The sequence below is a fragment of the Pseudorasbora parva genome, chromosome 12 (assembly GCF_024679245.1).
Source record: "Pseudorasbora parva isolate DD20220531a chromosome 12, ASM2467924v1, whole genome shotgun sequence".
In the NCBI taxonomy this organism is placed as follows: Eukaryota; Metazoa; Chordata; class Actinopteri; order Cypriniformes; family Gobionidae; genus Pseudorasbora; species Pseudorasbora parva.
Genome location: NC_090183.1, coordinates 33,501,051 through 33,519,161, shown reverse-complemented (window position 1 = coordinate 33,519,161; position 18,111 = coordinate 33,501,051). Strand labels below are relative to the sequence as shown.

At 35.2% G+C, this 18,111-nt stretch overlaps 2 protein-coding genes across 6 annotated transcripts in view; both read right to left on the bottom strand.

Annotated features, from left to right (window-relative positions):
* Positions 1-725: 725 nt before the first annotated feature.
* traf3ip2l (TRAF3 interacting protein 2-like) lies at positions 726-17,665 on the bottom strand. Of its 5 annotated transcripts, none has more exons than XM_067459921.1 (11): positions 17,599-17,665; positions 14,627-14,720; positions 13,887-13,967; positions 10,594-11,240; positions 6,186-6,228; positions 6,016-6,083; positions 5,659-5,756; positions 5,487-5,555; positions 3,799-3,912; positions 3,645-3,719; positions 726-3,145 (listed from the first exon to the last, which is right to left on the bottom strand). In XM_067459921.1, exons 2-11 carry the CDS (start codon positions 14,656-14,658, stop codon positions 2,999-3,001), a joined length of 1,374 nt encoding a protein of 457 aa, XP_067316022.1. In that variant the 5' UTR covers positions 14,659-14,720; positions 17,599-17,665; the 3' UTR covers positions 726-2,998. The 5 variants fall into 5 exon arrangements, with proteins under 5 accessions (XP_067316022.1, XP_067316021.1, XP_067316024.1 ...); XM_067459920.1 differs by lacking the exon at positions 17,599-17,665 and adding an exon at positions 15,778-16,338 and having other exon boundaries at positions 14,627-14,718; XM_067459923.1 differs by lacking the exon at positions 13,887-13,967 and having other exon boundaries at positions 17,599-17,661.
* Positions 16,534-18,111, bottom strand: part of chd1l (chromodomain helicase DNA binding protein 1-like) — a 17,434-nt gene continuing 15,856 nt past the window's right edge. Inside the window, 1 exon segment of the mRNA XM_067459919.1 lies at positions 16,534-17,679. Within this exon segment, the coding sequence (XP_067316020.1) occupies positions 17,557-17,679 (123 nt within the window). The 3' untranslated portion in view covers positions 16,534-17,556.

The window sequence follows — 18,111 nt, the reverse complement described above, 5'->3', positions numbered from 1 at the left end:
ATGAAATTGTCCAAAATGTCTTGGTATGCTGAAACATTAAGAATTCCTTTCACTGGAACTAAGGGCCCAAGCAAAACCCCTGAAAAACAACCCGACATCATAATCCCCCCTCCACCAAACTTTAGAAACCCATTCCATGAAGCTCTCTAAGCATTTTTTTGAGCTAATAAAGGCCACGTGAAGTTTAGAGGTCTGTGGATTTTGACTCTGCAGAACAGTGACAACTTCTGTGCCTCAGCATGAGCTGACCCCGCTCTGTGATTTTACATGGACTACCATGTTGTGGCATAGTTGCTGTTGTTCCCAATTGCTCCCACTTTGTTATAATACCACTAACCGTTGACCGTGGAATATTTAGTAGTAAGGAAATTCCACGTATGGACTTATTGCACAGGTGGCAATCTATCACAGTATGACGCTTGATTTCTCTGAGCTCCTGTGAGCGACGTATTTTCACAAATGTTTATAGAAGCTGTCTGCATGCCTAGTGCTTTATTAGCCATGGAAGTGATTGGGACACATGGATTCAAGGATCTAGAGAGGTGTCCCAATACTTTTGGCAATATAGTGTATATATAAATATAAAAATCTTCCTTATGTTCCATGAAAAAAAGAAATTCATATGAGACTTATCCCAAGTGACATTGCTTTTCAAGGTAAACATTTTATCAGTTGATATCATTGTCCACCAGCTAGTCTGTTATAAACAGTATTAAAAGTCTGTGTGCAGAGTAAGTGGTTTATTTTTTAAAAATGAAAAAGTATGAAAGGTACGAATTTTGAGTCTCTGGAGCATGCGGCAATAGCCTCAGGCAGGTATTGTTCTGCACGCCATGACATATTTTCTAGCAAAGCACATAACTATTTTTATAGCTGACTGCAATTACATAATTATATACTCATACACACATCAATTGCTATCTAATCAATAAAATCTGAGCATCTTCCTCTCGTATTTTCCATTCAGTTTCTTGGTTAAACCAACAACAACGGTGTACACAAAAACATGGGATGGTAAACTGTACTTATGTTCCTCACAGCCCTGATTCTGACATCTAATTCCATCAATAAGTTGTACAGACTAACCAAATTTTTACATTCAACAATATGGTTTATGCTGATAAAAATATGATAGAACATGACATATCATAAAATCCTAAAATGACAATGGAAGAGCTGTAGAAACCTTATAATATCAATTTAAACTTTTTTATCTGGCATATTACTAAGAAAAATTCTAAGGCACAAAGCACAAGTGTGTGAAGATATTACAGTACCAGTTTGTATAGTACATATGTCCTCCCTTTAGTCCAGGTTCATCCAACAGCAAAGAAGCTAAATATAAGGTTACATATCTTTGAAGATTCCTGGTGAGTCGGTTGACAGTGAGTCAGTGTTCTTATATAGTTACTGTTACAGATAATTGTATTAAGTCAACAGTACTGGTCACATTTACCACTGTTTACGAATTTTCAAAATCAAGTCATTTCAGTAGGACTCTAGAAGAAGGGTGAGGGTGAAAGATTAAAGAATGTAGAATATGGTCATGCAGAATAAGGCATTAATATGTGCTTTACAAGTACTAATAAATAGTAAATATCCATAGTAATATGCATGCTAATTCATAGTTTTCAGTCACATGATTGTCGCGGAGCCCTGTAGGGAAAAACAGCTATAGAACTGCAGCACAAGCCTGTAAATTTTCCATCTTAAAAAACAAAATATGTGAACAAGATGCCATTTTGGGCACTTGTGATCCATATACAGCACCTGCTGCAACATTTCAATCAACAAAAATAGCAGGACGTTTTTAAAGCGCTTAATGTGAAAAACACTAATAAGGATTAAATTAAGCAAAGTTTAATGCTAATCTAGGATTTGTTGAAGTGGGTTTTCTTGTGTTACACCACTTAATTTTAAACACAGATTAACCATGTAGAAAGACCGTTAGAATTAAAGGACTGATCGGGATGAATTCTTATTAGTGCAACTAACATTTAAAATTCCTTAATGTACCATGAGAGTAAAATATTAAATTCCATTTACACCGTTTTGATGATGCATACTATATAGGCGAGTAGATGAGCCAAAAATATGAAAGCAATACGTTTTCTTTATAATGGTTTTCGATGGGGAAAACACTTGTGTTGCACTAATATTCTGTGTTAATTTGCTTGCCTGTACAAAGTATGCATCATTAATAAGGTGTTTATTGAATTTGGTCTTTTAATATCACTGTCTTACTGCATTAATACTGACTACAAACCTGGTTAAAATGACTGGCGGGCAATGGAGGAAAGCCTTGTTTTGCCCTCCAGGTGGACGTTCCTATAATGGTGTGACGTCATGAAAACTATAAATAAGCAAATAGTTAATAGTGAGAAATGGACCCTAAATTAAAGTGTTACCTTCAATTCTATGTGAGCATTTTCATAGTACATCTCTACAGTATTAACAATTGACCTTTTTCGCCTGTGAAATTTTGGCAAAATGTCAGTTTACATTCATCAATCGTGAGTGGTGAAATATTCAATGACAGGAGTTTTATACAAACGTTACAACCCAGTATGACATCATGGGTTTTAACATATTAAACAGACAACTAGTAGTTCGGAAGGGCAAATAAATGTAAAGGGACAGTTCACCCCAAAAACATTTCTGTCAGCATTTACTAACCCTCATATTGTTTCAAACCTGTATGAATTTATTTCTTCTGCTAAACACAAAATTTATTTTAAAGAATGTTGGTAACAATGTTGGACAGTTGACGGAAGCCTTTTTTTCCTACCATAGAAGATAATGGCTACCATCATCTGTTCTTTCATTCTTTGAAATATCTTGTTTTGTGTTCAACAGAAGAAAGAAACTCATACAGGTTTGGAACAACTTAATGTTGAGTGATGACTCCATTTTCATTTTTGGGTGAACTATCCATTTAAAATGGATCACAGGCCTGTTAATATCTGACACAATGGGTCTACATAGCAAACCTAACCAACTAAATGGGGATGGAGACAATGGTGGGCAGCTCTCCAATGGGTGGCGGGTTGTACTTCTCCACACGCATGAGTCGACGAAGAATGTCATCTCGGTCCCTGGGCCAGGTGAAGATTTGTGTGCTTTGAAGCCATGAAGGGACGTGGCACTAACAAACAAAAGCAGACAGAAATGTTGCAAACTAACACCAATGAATCATTACATCTGAACTGGATTTAAGAGGAATACAATGTAATCCTTTGTGTTTCACCATACTAATGTACAAACAACCGCAGATGTCTATTGCTGTTATCATTACAGTTAATCACAAATGTGTATTTTGGCTCCTAGAGCAAGTACTTGTTCAAACACAAATATGATTTAATTTAAGGGATAGTTCACCCCAAAAATTTTTATTTACTCACCCTCAAGCTGTTCCAAACCTGAAGAATATGGTTTGCCAAACAGTTAATGAGCCCCATTGATTTCCATAGTATACTATGGAAGTCGATGGGGTTGATCAACTGTTGGGTTACAGAAATTCTTCAATATATCTTCTTTTTGCGAAAAAAGAAATTCAAACAACTTCAGGGAACAACTTTCATTTTTGGGTGAACTATCCCTTTAAGTAAATGGGTTTCAGCTGCTGAAAAGAGAGGCAGTTTTACCTTCTTGGCACCAGGAAACAAAATGGGGATGAATCTATAATTCCTGGCCCCGTTCTGAATGAATTCGTTTTGTAGCTAAAAGACAAAGTTTGAGTCAACTGACAAGAAAAAATATTATTATAATTGATTTCCACAAATTATTTGTAAGTTGTACCTGCTTGTGTATGTAGACAGTGTTGAGCGTTTCATCGTTGTCTATGTAAAATGAAGCATTGGTCACAATCTCATGGTACTTTGGACTAATGACTATGATTATCAGATAGTCTTTCTGTGAATAATAAAAAAAACCCACAAAATTAGTCAACTTAACAGAAAGAAAGTAGCAAGTATTTCAGATAATAAGTAAAAAGTTTGTTCACTCTGTAACTGCTGAAACTAGACAAGCAGGTTTGTCATTGTCAGTGCAGCAGACAGTTTCCTTGCGTAACTGTGGCACTGCCACAAACATGTCCTCCCCCACCTTAAGGACTGAATTAAATGAATTAAAACTACTTGTTTCAGGGATACAGGTCTTTTGATTAGATGGTCTAAAAATGCATAATTTAACGTTTTTTGTATTGCGGTTCATGTTCAGTAGATTAATGCAAAATAAGAACACCTGGCCTTCATAAAATCCTACAAATCCCCATGTACCTTGTGCAGTTGTCTAATAAAAACGGCTTATCTAATCATTCTTATTTAATAAAGAGTGTAATTTTTCCAATTCAGCTCTATTTAACACTACCATACATGTTTAAATCCATTCCTCAGAATTCAATACATCACAATCTGAAAGTCAGTGAAGAAAATGAATATACGTACGACTATATTAGTGGTGATATAGATGTGTGTTTTGCCAACTCACAAACTGGCTGCAAGCATTTAGAAGCAAGTAGGACACACATGGCTTGAGTGACCCTTCCACATTGAACCTGTTCAGATTCTCAGCACAAATGAAATCGCCCAAAAGCAACTACTTGTGGGCATTCACTTTCAAGGGAAAATGTAATAATAGGGTCAACTATATGTCAGGGATCAATCCTTGCCATTTATAAGGTTTATAAGGTTAAACAGTGGCATTTTCTCAGACATATAACACCAGTGACCAAAACATGTGAGATTTATAAGAGCTGAACAAATGAGAGCACCCACCAATAGGTGCTACGTGTTGACCTTAAACAGCGATATTAGTTCTTCCACCACTTGCAATTCAATAGTAAGCATTGCTTTATAAATGCAACCATTGAACAAGTTCTCTCAGTGTAAGAGGTTACAGATACCTCTGTGTTGTTTATATATATATATATATATATATATATATATATATATATATATATATATATATATATATATATATATATATATATATATATATATATATATATTTATTAGTACTGAGTAATATTAATTAACTGTGTACTAACTATAGGGTTAGGGTGGGATTAGGGTTAGTGTGTAGTTTTGGTTAGGGTGTTGAGGGTTAGTTGCATGTAATTATGCATAATTTACTGTTATTACTATGGTAAGTACATGTAATGTGTAACAATGACACTGTAAAATAAAGCGTTACCATATTTTTTTTCTCTTTACTTTGGTCAATTAATGTGAAATAAAATGTATAATATACAGTATATTATGAAATATTGTCTCCAATAAACCTGCTCCTAAATGGCTTGTAAAAACAAAAATGTGTGGTTGCTTTACAGCTTTCAGTTCTACATTTTTTCATATTTTCCTGTGTGTGATTCTTGGCCAAAAATAGTTTGCAACAAAAAAAAAGTTGCATTGTGGTCTATAACTTATACTGTGCATGTAAAACTATGAAAAACACGCGGGAGGCCTGCTTAGACGATCACTACTTACTTCGCTGATGTATCTCTCCATGAAATCAATCTTGCTTATGCTCTTGAACTGCTGTTCAAACATGTCAATCTGTGCAAAAGAACAAAGGGGCTGAACATGATCTCTGACAGACCCCATATCAGCAGACAAGCATGGCTTCAAGGCAGTGTTTGGGAAAGGTGGCTTGTCTTACGTGAGTGTAGAAGCCATTGTGTCTCAGTAGCGCTACAAAGTTGATGATCTCTTTGACATGTTTTTCACTGTCTGCTTCATAAGTCACAAACACCTTCCCTGAAATAATAAAGAGTGAAAAAGAATATATATATAATTTTTTAGGGAATTAATTAAAGTTTTTTTGACAATTAGATAACTACATATTATCTACATACTGCATCTTTAACACATAAACACTTTAAATTCAGGTAACTCTAAAGAAGAACAGATAAGACAATTTTTTTTCGTTATTACAGTCCATTATTATTACTCAGATTCCACATTCTTTCAGTGTTGCTCAACATCAGTGTGTGTATGTGTGTGTGTGTATACTCACTTTGCTCCAGGGACAGAGGGGCTGTGCTTGGGGTTAGTTTAGCTCGAGGGTGAAGAGAAGTGTTTCCACTGTGAGAGATCAGAGCATTGCATAAAGACCTCCGGAAAAACTAAGTTTTATGCATCATTGAAAATAAACAACCTGGCTGTCTCACAACTTTTACACATTACCTATGAGGGAACTCTGAGGCTGATTGGCTGCTGTTTTCAAGACCTGTTGGAGATGAAATGGTGAAGTAAAAAAAATAGTTTTTCAGGTAACAAAATATAGAAACATTTAAATGAACAGGTTTTATTCAAACCAAAATGTTATTTAATATGATTGGACGGATCAGCCTGATCATTTGGAATTATGGAATTTTTTTTTTTACATTGTTTAATTTATGTTTTTGAAATGTAGTTAAAATAGCAAATTTAAACTATTTTTTAAAATGCACATAATAAACTACATTTTGAAAAGCCATTTGTCAGCTGCTTTTCTTTTTTGATTTTCCAATTCCTTTTCTTTATCCATTTGTCAATTAAGATAAAAGCCATTGTTCAGTTCACTCGTCTGTTAGGAGTGTTGGTTGAAATTAATCGTTGTGTAGTGAATCTCTAGAATATCAGATTCTGCATCGATGCAGCCTACTGACATCTACACATCATTTGTCACATTCGCACTTCTCGTGCTAGCGTAAAATGCTGGCGGGAGGCGAAACACAAAAGCAGCCTCATAAAAAGTGCACCCACAAGTAAATTTACAGCGTGTGAGCGTGTGTCTGTGTGCGAGGCTGCAAGCGTGTGCGTGCGAGTGTGTGTGTGTGTGAGTGTTGTAACTGCAATCCGTAACTACTTTCGTGTTTTAAATGTATATAATGAGAGTACTTCATGAATCCATTTTCCAAACTGTGTTTTTTGTCTTATCCTGAACCACTATGGTACACTAATCTAATAATAAAGTGTACCATGCAGTTCAAGTTACGGACAGTAGCTTTAAAGGGGTACTGTGTAAATTTTAGCGCCAGTCTCGTCATTCTAGTTTTAGTCAAAAGAAAACTCAATATATCTTAGTCAAGTTTTAGTTCAAACATTTGAGTCTTTTTTTACATAAATTATTTCTTTCAAGTTTATATCTAATACCATTTCAGTCAAATAGTGTTTCACACATCTCAAATATTGATTAAATGTCATAATTACAAGACAAAATACACTTGATGAATATTTTTTGCTGAATACAAATTGCAACTTTGTTAAATGTATCGATTACGATCAGTATCAATTCATATATATATATAGCCTACTGTACATATAAGGGAAAAGTTTGCCTTTTTAAGCACTATTTTAAACTTTTCTTGGGTTAAGTAATATTTGCTTGTATTCATTAATATTCACTTGTGTGTGCTTATATAAGTATATAAAGTTAAAATATTAGGATGCAAGGTATTGTTTTAAAATCTCACATTTAAGCAAATCTTGTCTAGATAGATGTATATTTATTTATTAAATAGCCATACAGGCACAAAATGGTAAACCATGGGATTACAAATGACATTTTTTATTTTTCCAGCCACAAAATGACTAAATTTTCTATGGGAATTTTCTATTTTAACCTTAATCAGTACACTAATAGTAATATAAATAATACATATATTAGAAAATAAAAAATATATATATTTTAAGTGCTCATTAATGGACCATAATTATTGCACACATAGTTTTTACTACCAAAAGATCGCCTCAAAACGTTCAATACTGTACTGTTTACCTGTATATTTAAACGGTTGTATATTCAAATGTATAGACAGCGCTGGCTTGTGTGAAACTATTGAGAGCTCCATGAGCCACATTACCGTGTGCGTGCCGCAGGTAGATATAACTCTGTTATAAATATCAACAGCTCTGGCTTTAACTGTTATGCCACATTAAGTGCAGCAAAACGCTATTTATTGTTTGAATTTTGTATTAAAACTTTACAAATTAGGTGTGAGATTTACTTTGCCAGAGTGAGAGCGTGAGTCAGAGCCTGACGCGTGTGCCTCACACAAAATGCGCGACAGTTGGCAAGTAGTTTCGTGTTGCAGTCACATGATGGCAGCGACAGAAGACTGACCGTGGAGATCCACTTTTGGTGATGTTGTGACGCTTTTGTGCGTTCAAAATGCAGCACTGCCGCCCCGGAATGCTATGTGTGCGCGTTAAAGTCGCTTGACCCATAGGAATAAAGTGGAGCGAGGCGCGACAGAAGTGTTGCACGGACAAGTGGATCTGCACCTTGACCATGGAGATCCACTTTTGCGACACGACTGAATCGTGACGTGACGCTTCCCCTCATTTGTGCGTTCAAATGCAGCGCTGCCTTCTTGGAATGCTATGCGTTAAAGTTGCTTGACGTCACCCATAGGAATAAAGTGGAGCGCGGCGCGACAGAAGTGTTGCACGGACAAGTGGATCTGCACCTTGAGATGAGACCTGAACTTGAGCAACAGGGTGAACTCATTCAGAATATTTTCAAGGCATAACAGCTCGGTCTCGTGATGAAAAAGTAGAGACGATTGTAGACGAAAATGAAGAGATTTTATCTTAGTTTTTATTTTATGCAAAACATTTTAGTCTAGTCCTTTTTCATCAACAATAATGCATGATAATTTAGTCTCGTCACCGACTGAAAACATACTTATGTATATTATATTGAATTTCTGTCAATCAGGGTTCCTACGCAATTTTCATTTCAAAATTCCATACTTTTCCAGACTCAAATTTCCAGACTTCCCTACAGATTTTTCCAACCATATTTAACATGTTCTGATAAATTGTTTTAAAATTCAACTGCTAACAGGTATGTTACATTCTAAAGGTTTAGTATTGGCGTTTTTGCCTTTTATTAGGATAGGAAAGTAGCTAGACAGGAAGTAAGTCCATGAGGCAGGACTTACATAAAATAATATAAACCTACATACAGTGCCTTGCGAAAGTATTCGGCCCCCTTGAACTTTGCGACCTTTTGCTACATTTCAGGCTTCAAACAAAGATATAAAACTGTAATTTTTTGTGAAGAATCAACAACATGTGGGACACAATCAAGAAGTGGAATGAAATTTATTGGATATTTCAAACTTTTTTAACAAATCAAAAACTGAAAAATCGGGCGTGCAAAATGATTCGGCCCCCTTAAGTTAATACTTTGTAGCGCCACCTTTTGCTGCGATTACAGCTGTATGTCGTTTGGGGTATGTCTCTATCAGTTTTGCACATTGAGAGACTGAAATGTTTGCCCATTCCTCCTCCAGAACAGCTCGAGCTCAGTGAGGTTGGATGGAGAGCGTTTGTGAACAGCAGGTTTCAGTTCTTTCCACAGATTCTCGATTGGATTCAACATTGGATCATTCAGAGATCAATTTTTAGTTCTTGATTTGTTAAAAAAGTTTGAAATATCCAATAAATTTCGTTCCACTTCATGATTGTGTCCCACTTGTTGTTGATTCTTCAGTTTCATATCTTTATGTTTGAAGCCTGAAATGTGGCAAAAGGTTGCAAAGTTCAAGGGGGCCGAATACTTTCGCAAGGCACTGTAGCTAACCTATTGAAAGCGTAATCTGACTATATTTATACGTTACATAAAACTTTTAGACCTAATCTTTTTTTTTACATTCTATGTGGTAGATTGATCCAAACGGTATGAAAAAACAAAAAACAATTGTATATATTATAAACATTTAGAAATTCTTAATGTAATATTTATTCAAATGAAATAGGGACAATAGTCTGGAAACATAAGTATTTTTCCATTTTATTTTTTCCATACTTTTCCAGACCTGGAAATTCCTCAAATCAAATTCCATACTTTTCCAAACCCCGTAGGAACCCTGGTCAATAGATCCACATAAATACCATGTACGATTGGAAATTGAGGATGCAATTCATCATGATATCGAATCTTTGACATGATCAGTGCAACCATGCAGCTTTAGAATCGTTAGACTTTCAGCTTTTAGATTTATTATACGTGCCACCCAAAGTATATGTCAGATAGACTCTCACTGCACACCACAATATATACTATTAAAGGGGGAAATGTATATGTTTATGTTTATTAAAGGGGGAAATGTATATCTGTTTGATATCTATATTTTAATTATGCAATGGAGAGTAATGCAATGGAAGATGTTGCACACCCAGCCACTTATCTTTTATAATTCACACAAAGCATGCATTTAAATAAAAAGGGCAACATTAATCTAAATACGGTTTAGCTACAGTATTTCAGTATATTTAACATCTTTCTAAACTAGATTGTTGATTGTTGGTGTGAATAAAATGTTTCTTGCTTTGAAATACCACACTTAAAAGTGAAACCTTACATTCATATAATACATTTTTTGATGAAAGATGAGTGTCACTTGTTAAATGGAAACTTGTTGCTCAACTGAATTGCAATATTGCCGTAAGCTTGATACAGATCCCTGATAAAGACAGAGTACAGTTTAAAGACAGGGCTTTTGAATGTTGGTATTATTCATCAAGTTTTATGTAAAAAAACACTCTCATCCATAACTCAATCATAATAGGCATGGCATTTTAACAAAGAACCGAGACTTACGTGAAGGCCAACAGGGCCTGTGGTATTGTGGTCTGTAATGATAGCCATGATCTATTTGATACACATCCACAGGGTACTGACTACAGCAGGGCAGCCCACGGGACGCGCAGGGTTGCGGAGGCATGCAGTAGCTGTGAGGTGCGAACGCAGTTGGGATAGAGTGCAGTGAACGTGGCTGTTCTAGACTCCCCTCACCCTGACTGTGCCTATCTGGAGAGCAGGAATCACCAGGATAACTGCTGTAATTTCCAGACAACAAGCCAGAAGGAAAGTTGCCACTTGGGTATTCCACTGAACTGCTGCCCATTGAACTCAAGTGGAGCAGGTCTCCGTTGTGTGGCTCTAGGGTGCTCAGGCATTCTTCGGTCTGACTGGGAAAGGGTGTCTGGGGACTGTAGCCGGAGGGTAGACCTAGCGGGGGCTGGTAAGGTCTGTAGCTGGAATGTATGGATCTGTAGTTGGTCTTTCTGTCTCTGCAGATATCGGTAAAGTCGGCCTGTGAGTTCAAAGAAGACTCATTCTCAGACATACAGCAGTCAGTGTGGAAGGGTTGGGACTCAGTGGATTCTGAGTCACAGATGGTGTCCTCAGTAATGATTTTATCCATAGTCTCGTCGTTCTCTTCTGGAAAGTTGAGGGATTGTAAACTGTAGTGGCGAAAATGGAGATTTGTAGTTAATGAGAAAGAAAACACAGGACCTGAAGAATTCAGATAAAGAGTTCTTGAAAAGAAATTAAAAATCAACATTTCAAGAGTGACAATAAACAATGACGCTGTTTTAACCACAATACATTGAAAAAATTGCTGTGGCTTGCAGCCTTCCTAATATGTGTTCTGACAGCAATGTTTCAGTCGAACAACCTTCTACATGCAGTTTGAAAACTTAAATGATTCCTGGATAACAAAAGAAGGCTGTCAGATGCAAATGTTTGAATAAACAGGACACAAAAATAAAAACAGTTATACTGTTGTGCCAGTGTGAGCTGTTAAGGTATATTATGTTTATATATATATAAATATATATAAATATATATATAAGTAAGTCCCTGACAAAAGTCTTGTCGCTTGTGTACAAATTGACCTAAAGTGCCGCTGAAATATATTTCTAATCAAGCTTTTTTTTACAAGAAATGGCATCAGCTTTTTAATCCCAACAGGTTTTGTGATAATGTTTCAGTGAAAAACTAAACTTTCAAAAAGTATTCTAATATTCACAGCTTGGTAAAGCCCATTGAGTCAATTTTTGCAAAGACATAAGTATTGTCACCTTGTCATATGAGCTTCACCTTTGACTAATAATGGATCAATTAGGTCTCAAGTGTGTATAAAAAGAACCCCAGTACACTAGACCTTCACATCAACTGCAACTAGACCTCTGCAAACATGCCTAAGATTAACCCTGAGACTAAAGTTTTGATTATCATGAGGCTGAAGACCAGATCCACTGCTGATGTGGCAGACACCTTCAATGTGTCTCAGCGTCAAGTACAGAGGATAAAAAAAAGATTTGAAGAGACTGGAGACGTTTTTGACAAGCCCAGGTCAGGCAGACCCCACAAGACAACTGCTCGGAAGGACCGTTTGTTGGCTTGAAAATCCAAGGCCAGCCCATTTTCCACTGCAGCAGAGCTCCACGAGACCTGGTCACCTGAAGTCCCTGTGTCAACCAGAACTTTTTGTCGGATTCTGTCTCGAAATGGCCTCCATGATCGAATCAGTGCCCAGATGCCAGCACTAAACAAAAGACAATTGAAAAACCGTGTGGCATTTGCCAAGGCCCACAGCCCGCTAAAAGGATGGACGCAGGAAAAGTGGCAGAAGGTGGATTTTTCAGATGAATCTTCTGTTGAATTACACCACAGTCGCCGCAAATATTGCAGGAGACCTACTGGAGCCAGAATGGATCCGAGATTCACCCAGAAAACAGTGAAGTTTGGTGGCGGAAAAATCATGGTCTGGGGTTACATCCAGTATGGGGGTGTGTGAGAGATCTGCAGGGTGGAAGGCAACATCAATAGTCTAAAATACCTAGAAATCTTAGCTACCTCTTATATTCCCAACCATAAAAGAGGTCAAATTCTGCAGCAGGACGGTGCTCCATCGCATATTTCCATCTCCACATCAAAGTTCCTCAAGGCGAAGAAGATCAAGATGCTCCAGGATTGGCCAGCCCAGTCACCAGACATGAACATCATTGAGCATATGTGGGGTAGGATGAAAGAGGACGCATGGAAGACGAAACCAAAGAATATTGATGAACTCTGGGAGGCATGCAAGACTGCTTTCTTAGCTATTCCTGATGATTTCATCAATAAATTGTATGAATCCTTGCCAAACCGCATGGATGCAGTCCTTCAAGCTCATGGAAGTCATACAAGATATTAAATTTGGATCTCACAGCACCACAACTTAATTTGCTGACATATTTTTGTATTTGCAGTAAATTTGTTCAATTTCTGTATAGGCGACAAAACTTTTGTCTTGCCAAAATTTGACCTTTCTGTCTTGATTAAATGATAAATATTTTTTCTGTGAAAATTATTTATTTCAGTGCATTAAACATCATTTGGGAGGGTTTTAGCTTTTCATATGAGCTATTTTTAACACCAATTAATTAATTAAAAGTCAGGTTAATATCAGGTATTTCTAGAAAATAGATAAGCGATATATATATACAGCTCTGAAAAAAATTAAGAGACCACTTAACGTTAAGAAATCAATGTTAAGTGGTCTCTTAATTTTTTCCAGAGCTGTATAATATATATATATTATAGCTCACACACCACACATCTCACATATGTATATATATACTGATCAGGCATAACATGACAGGTGAAGTGAATAACACTGATTATTTCCATCACAGCACCTGTTGGTGGGATAAATTTGGCAGCAAGTGAACAATTTTTCCTCAAAGTTGATGTGTTAGAAGCAGGAAAAATGAACAAGACTAAGGATTTGAAGGAGTTCGACAAGAGCTGAATTGTGATGGCTAGACGACATCTCGGAGCATCTTCAAAACTGCAGGTCTTGTGGGGCGTTCCCGGTAAAGTGGTAAGTATCTATCAAAAGTGGTCCAAGGAAGGAACAGTGGTGAACAGGCGGCCAAGCCTCATTAATGCACGTGGGGAGCGAAGGCTGACCCATGTGGTCCGATCAAACAGATGAGCTACTGCAGCTCAAATTAAAGAATACACAGTGCATCTCAGTTTGTTGTTGTTGGGCAATGTTCTGCTGAGAAACCTTGGGTCCTGCCATTCATGTGGATGTTACTTTGACACGTACCACCTACCTAAGCATTGTTGCAGACCATGTACACCCTTTCAATGGTATTCCCTGCTGTGTGTGGCCTCTTTCAGCAGAATAATGCTCCCTGCCACAAAGAAAAAATTGTTCAGGAATGGTTTGAAGAGCACAACAATGAGTTTGAGGGGTTGACTTGGCCTCCAAATTGCCCAGATCTCAATACAATCGAGCATTTGTGGGATGTGTTAGTCTGATCCATTGAGGCCCCACCTCGCACTTTACAGGACTTATTCTGCTATATATATATATATATATATATATATATATATATATATATATATATATATATATATATATATATATATATATATATATATATATATATATATATATATATATATATATATATATATATATATATATATATATATATATATATATATATATATATATATATATATATATATATATATATATATATATATATATATATATATATATATATATATACACATACATTTTATATATATATATATATATATATATATATATACACACATTATATATATATATATATATATATATATATATATATATATATATATATACACACATTATATATATATATATATATATATATATATATATATATATATATATATATATATATATATATATATATATATATATAAAACATATGTTTATAATTCTAAATTTAGGTAATGCAAAAAAAAGGGAGGAAAATGGAACAAACTTATATATTGATAAAACGGATGCATATTTTACCTATATTGTAAGCAGTGCTGAGCAGGCATCATCCTTGTGCCTAATACAAAATATCTGCAGCCATTTCATATCCCCAGTCAGCACAAAAAAATCTGTAACAAGTGATTAATAAGATATGAATACAGTAAACCTTGACTGATGATCACCCTGTAAAATAAAATGGTAATTTAAGAAAATTAACAACCTTTGGTTAGATGGCTACTAGTACTGAAACACAGGAACCCACAATTATGCCGAGGGGATTTTTTTTTTCATTGTCTGGTGTTCTTTTTCACTCAGCTTACTGTATGAAATTTCAATGCACGTTGTCATAAACAGCGGAAAACACCCCCATATACAGTGGTGGAAACCAACACGAGACATGGGAGAATCACAAGTAATAAGGCCATCAATCTCAAGCCCAAGTGGGACGGGTAGGCTACTTGGCATGCAATAACTTCCATTACTACAACACTTAAAAAACAAAAAAAACTGCAACTTTGTAGTTTCTTCATGAACTAGAACATATAGTAGCACTGCTGAGTGAAAGGAATTCGAGGAAGGACCATGTTCAAAAACAAAGTATCTCAGTTAAATCATGTCATTCTCCATTCTGAACAGTAGATGACACATGGATTTTTTTATTTAAAAACTATTAACGTATAAACAAGTATAATGTACATTCATAAAAATGTACTAATAACCACAGTATCCGTCAAAATACTGTTGTTGGTAGTATCAAAATACATTAAATTGGTTCTATTTAAAAAATAAAATAAAAATTATATATATATATATATATATATATATATATATATATATATATATATATATATATATATATATATATATATATATATATTAGTTTATTGTAATTAAGCCTATTATTGCAGAAAAAAAAAATTCATTTGAAAATTAGCTTAGTGTTGTCGCTTTAAAACTGCCGCGGGCTTCATACCATGCATTACTCAGGTAAAATTTGTACAAGAAACGCATTATACGTTTTTTATATTTCTAGTTTCCCGTACCGAAGTAGCTACTATACAAGTAACACATTTCAAAACTAAAATCTTAGAAAATATTAACATCTTAAACACTTTAAAAACAACAAACGTATAAAACGCTGACCTAGCTCTTGTATGACTGTTTCTCTTACAAAAACACGTCCATACCTGTAAACTGGCCAGTAGATTTAGTCACGTGAATGATTTAATTCCGATTAGTCTCAATCGCTGGACATTACAGAACGCACGAGGTACAGCACTCAAAGTACAGACTACTTGCTGGAAGTTGGAAGTTTCTGTGAACACCTGCCTTTTCCACACCACAAACTCCGCCCACTTCACAGAAAGCACATCCTCGTAGTTGTTTATCTGCCTTCACCAAAATCGTTCACGAATCGTTCTTTTGAGCCGATTCTTTTAAAAGATTCAGAAGAACCGAATCGCACAGTGTTTGTAGTACTGGGACCCAGCAATAGACTTTTGTCCACTGTAGTGGACATTATATTTTAGTGAGTTTCTGTGACATCGTACACGTCACAGTTTTGAGTCAGGATGTCCTTTATAGAGCACATTCAGGGCTTTGCACAGATACTTTGCACAGTTTCTAATCAAAATAGGACTTTTTGTTACAAAACAGGGCATTGATTTCATAAATGTCCACTGTAGAGGACACCAGGACTTAAAACATGTTTAGTAATCAAGTAAATAGGGAAATAAATTACATATCAATATTCCTATGAAATATTACATATTATTATGAAAATGTTGCCAATTATTACTCCTATTATTACACTTCTTTTTATCATTACGTTTCATTACAGAACACACTAATATGCAAATAAGATGCAGTGTATCGATACATTGTATTGAATGGGAAAATCCAAGTATGGCCATTTTACCCACATATTGCATAAAGTAAGATGGTATGTCAAAACATTCGGTTATATATTTTATAACATAGCTCAGAATCATCTTTAAAAAAAAAGTTTGTTTTTAAAAGATCCTAAAACTTAAAAATATATTCGTAAATTAAAAATAAATCCCATTGTTTTTGCCTATACATGCAATTTCATTGCATTAAAAAATTTTAACAACTGAATCCTGGTGTCAACTACAGTGGACATTTCATAACATATGAATACAACATAATTTTTCCAAAAAATATTGTGTCCATGCTCTAAACAATCTAATGACATGAAAAAATACAAAATTCGAAAAAACTTTTTTTTTTTCTGGGTCCCAGGAGGTTAAATACTAAAATAAAGCAGTGAAGAAAAAAAAAATACTCTAGGACTATATTTTTTTATATTATAACAAAAAAGGTTAAACAACTCACTCACAACGTCTTTTGGGGGGGTTTCTTTTTATTATAAAAAAATGGCCAATGAAAATAATTTCCCATAAACATATTAAGCACATTATCATAGACATCTGTGGTGTGGTTTTTGAGCGAAACATTTCTGAGTAAAACCAACATCCGCGATCTGACACCGAACTAACAGCTTTTACACCTTTATCTGTGATTTGGCTTTTTGCAGTTTTTTTTTGTTGACATTTTGCAGTATGTAAAATAGATTTGCTGTATGTGTCTTTTTGCAATTGTATCAATTCTCTCAATTACATACGCTGACAATAAAAAAGGGTGAAGTTTTAAACCACAGCACAAGATATATGAAATCATGTAGGAAAATGTCAAATACTATTAATGTTTGCTACATAAATACATTAGTGTGTGCTGTGAAGTCTCTCTTCTCTTTAAACGGAAAGCAATGCTTCATTATTTAACTCATCGTATGACAAACCTCCTGATGTCATTTAGCCATAACTGGATATACAGCGACAGACCAGTTCATTTTAAACCCTAAATGGAAAATAGATGTGATTGTAGATTAGCCTAAGGCAAACTGATTTGCTCACACACTTCGAAGGAAAACAGGAAGAGATTTGTCAACTTAACCTTATTACATATTTAGACACATTGACTTTCCTTTGGTTAGCAAAGCAGGACTCCAGCCACTTTTTCTCTACAAGGAGTGCCTGAGGGTACTGATGCAATAGACCTTGCAGTTCCTGAAAATAAAAAAATACATAGCATTTTGCTGGATCAAATGCCAAAATATTAGTATTAATAAATAATAATCTAATTAGTAGGCAAATTGAAGGGGTCCCTGTGAAGCATTTTTACATTTTCAACATTTTATAGTGTGTAATGTTGCTCTTTGAGCATGAAAAAGGTGCAGTCACAAAACCACTACATATTAGGGAGCTATCGTCTATATACACTAGTACGGTTTCTGAATTACCTGAAATGGTGTGATTGTATTTTTGAATTTTCTAACAGGAAAATTTAAATAAGGCATATGCAAAAAAGGGGCGAGGACTGGATGAGTTGTGTTAAAGGGATAGCACAAAATTTGAAGCCCAGAAAAATGCATCCATCCATGATAAAAGTATTTAAGTCGGCTCTGGGGGGTTAATAAAGGCCGTCCGAAGTGAATCGAT

Excerpts from the sequence above, each read along its gene's own strand:
- traf3ip2l (XM_067459921.1), bottom strand. The coding sequence starts at position 14,658 with ATGATGCCTGCTCAGCACTGCTTACAATATAG. Across the intron at positions 5,757-6,015 it reads CCCTCTGTCCCTGGAGCAAA|GGAAGGTGTTTGTGACTTAT; the intron begins GTGAGTATACAC and ends TTATTATTTCAG. Across the intron at positions 3,913-5,486 it reads TGGAGAGATACATCAGCGAA|AAAGACTATCTGATAATCAT; the intron begins GTAAGTAGTGAT and ends TATTATTCACAG.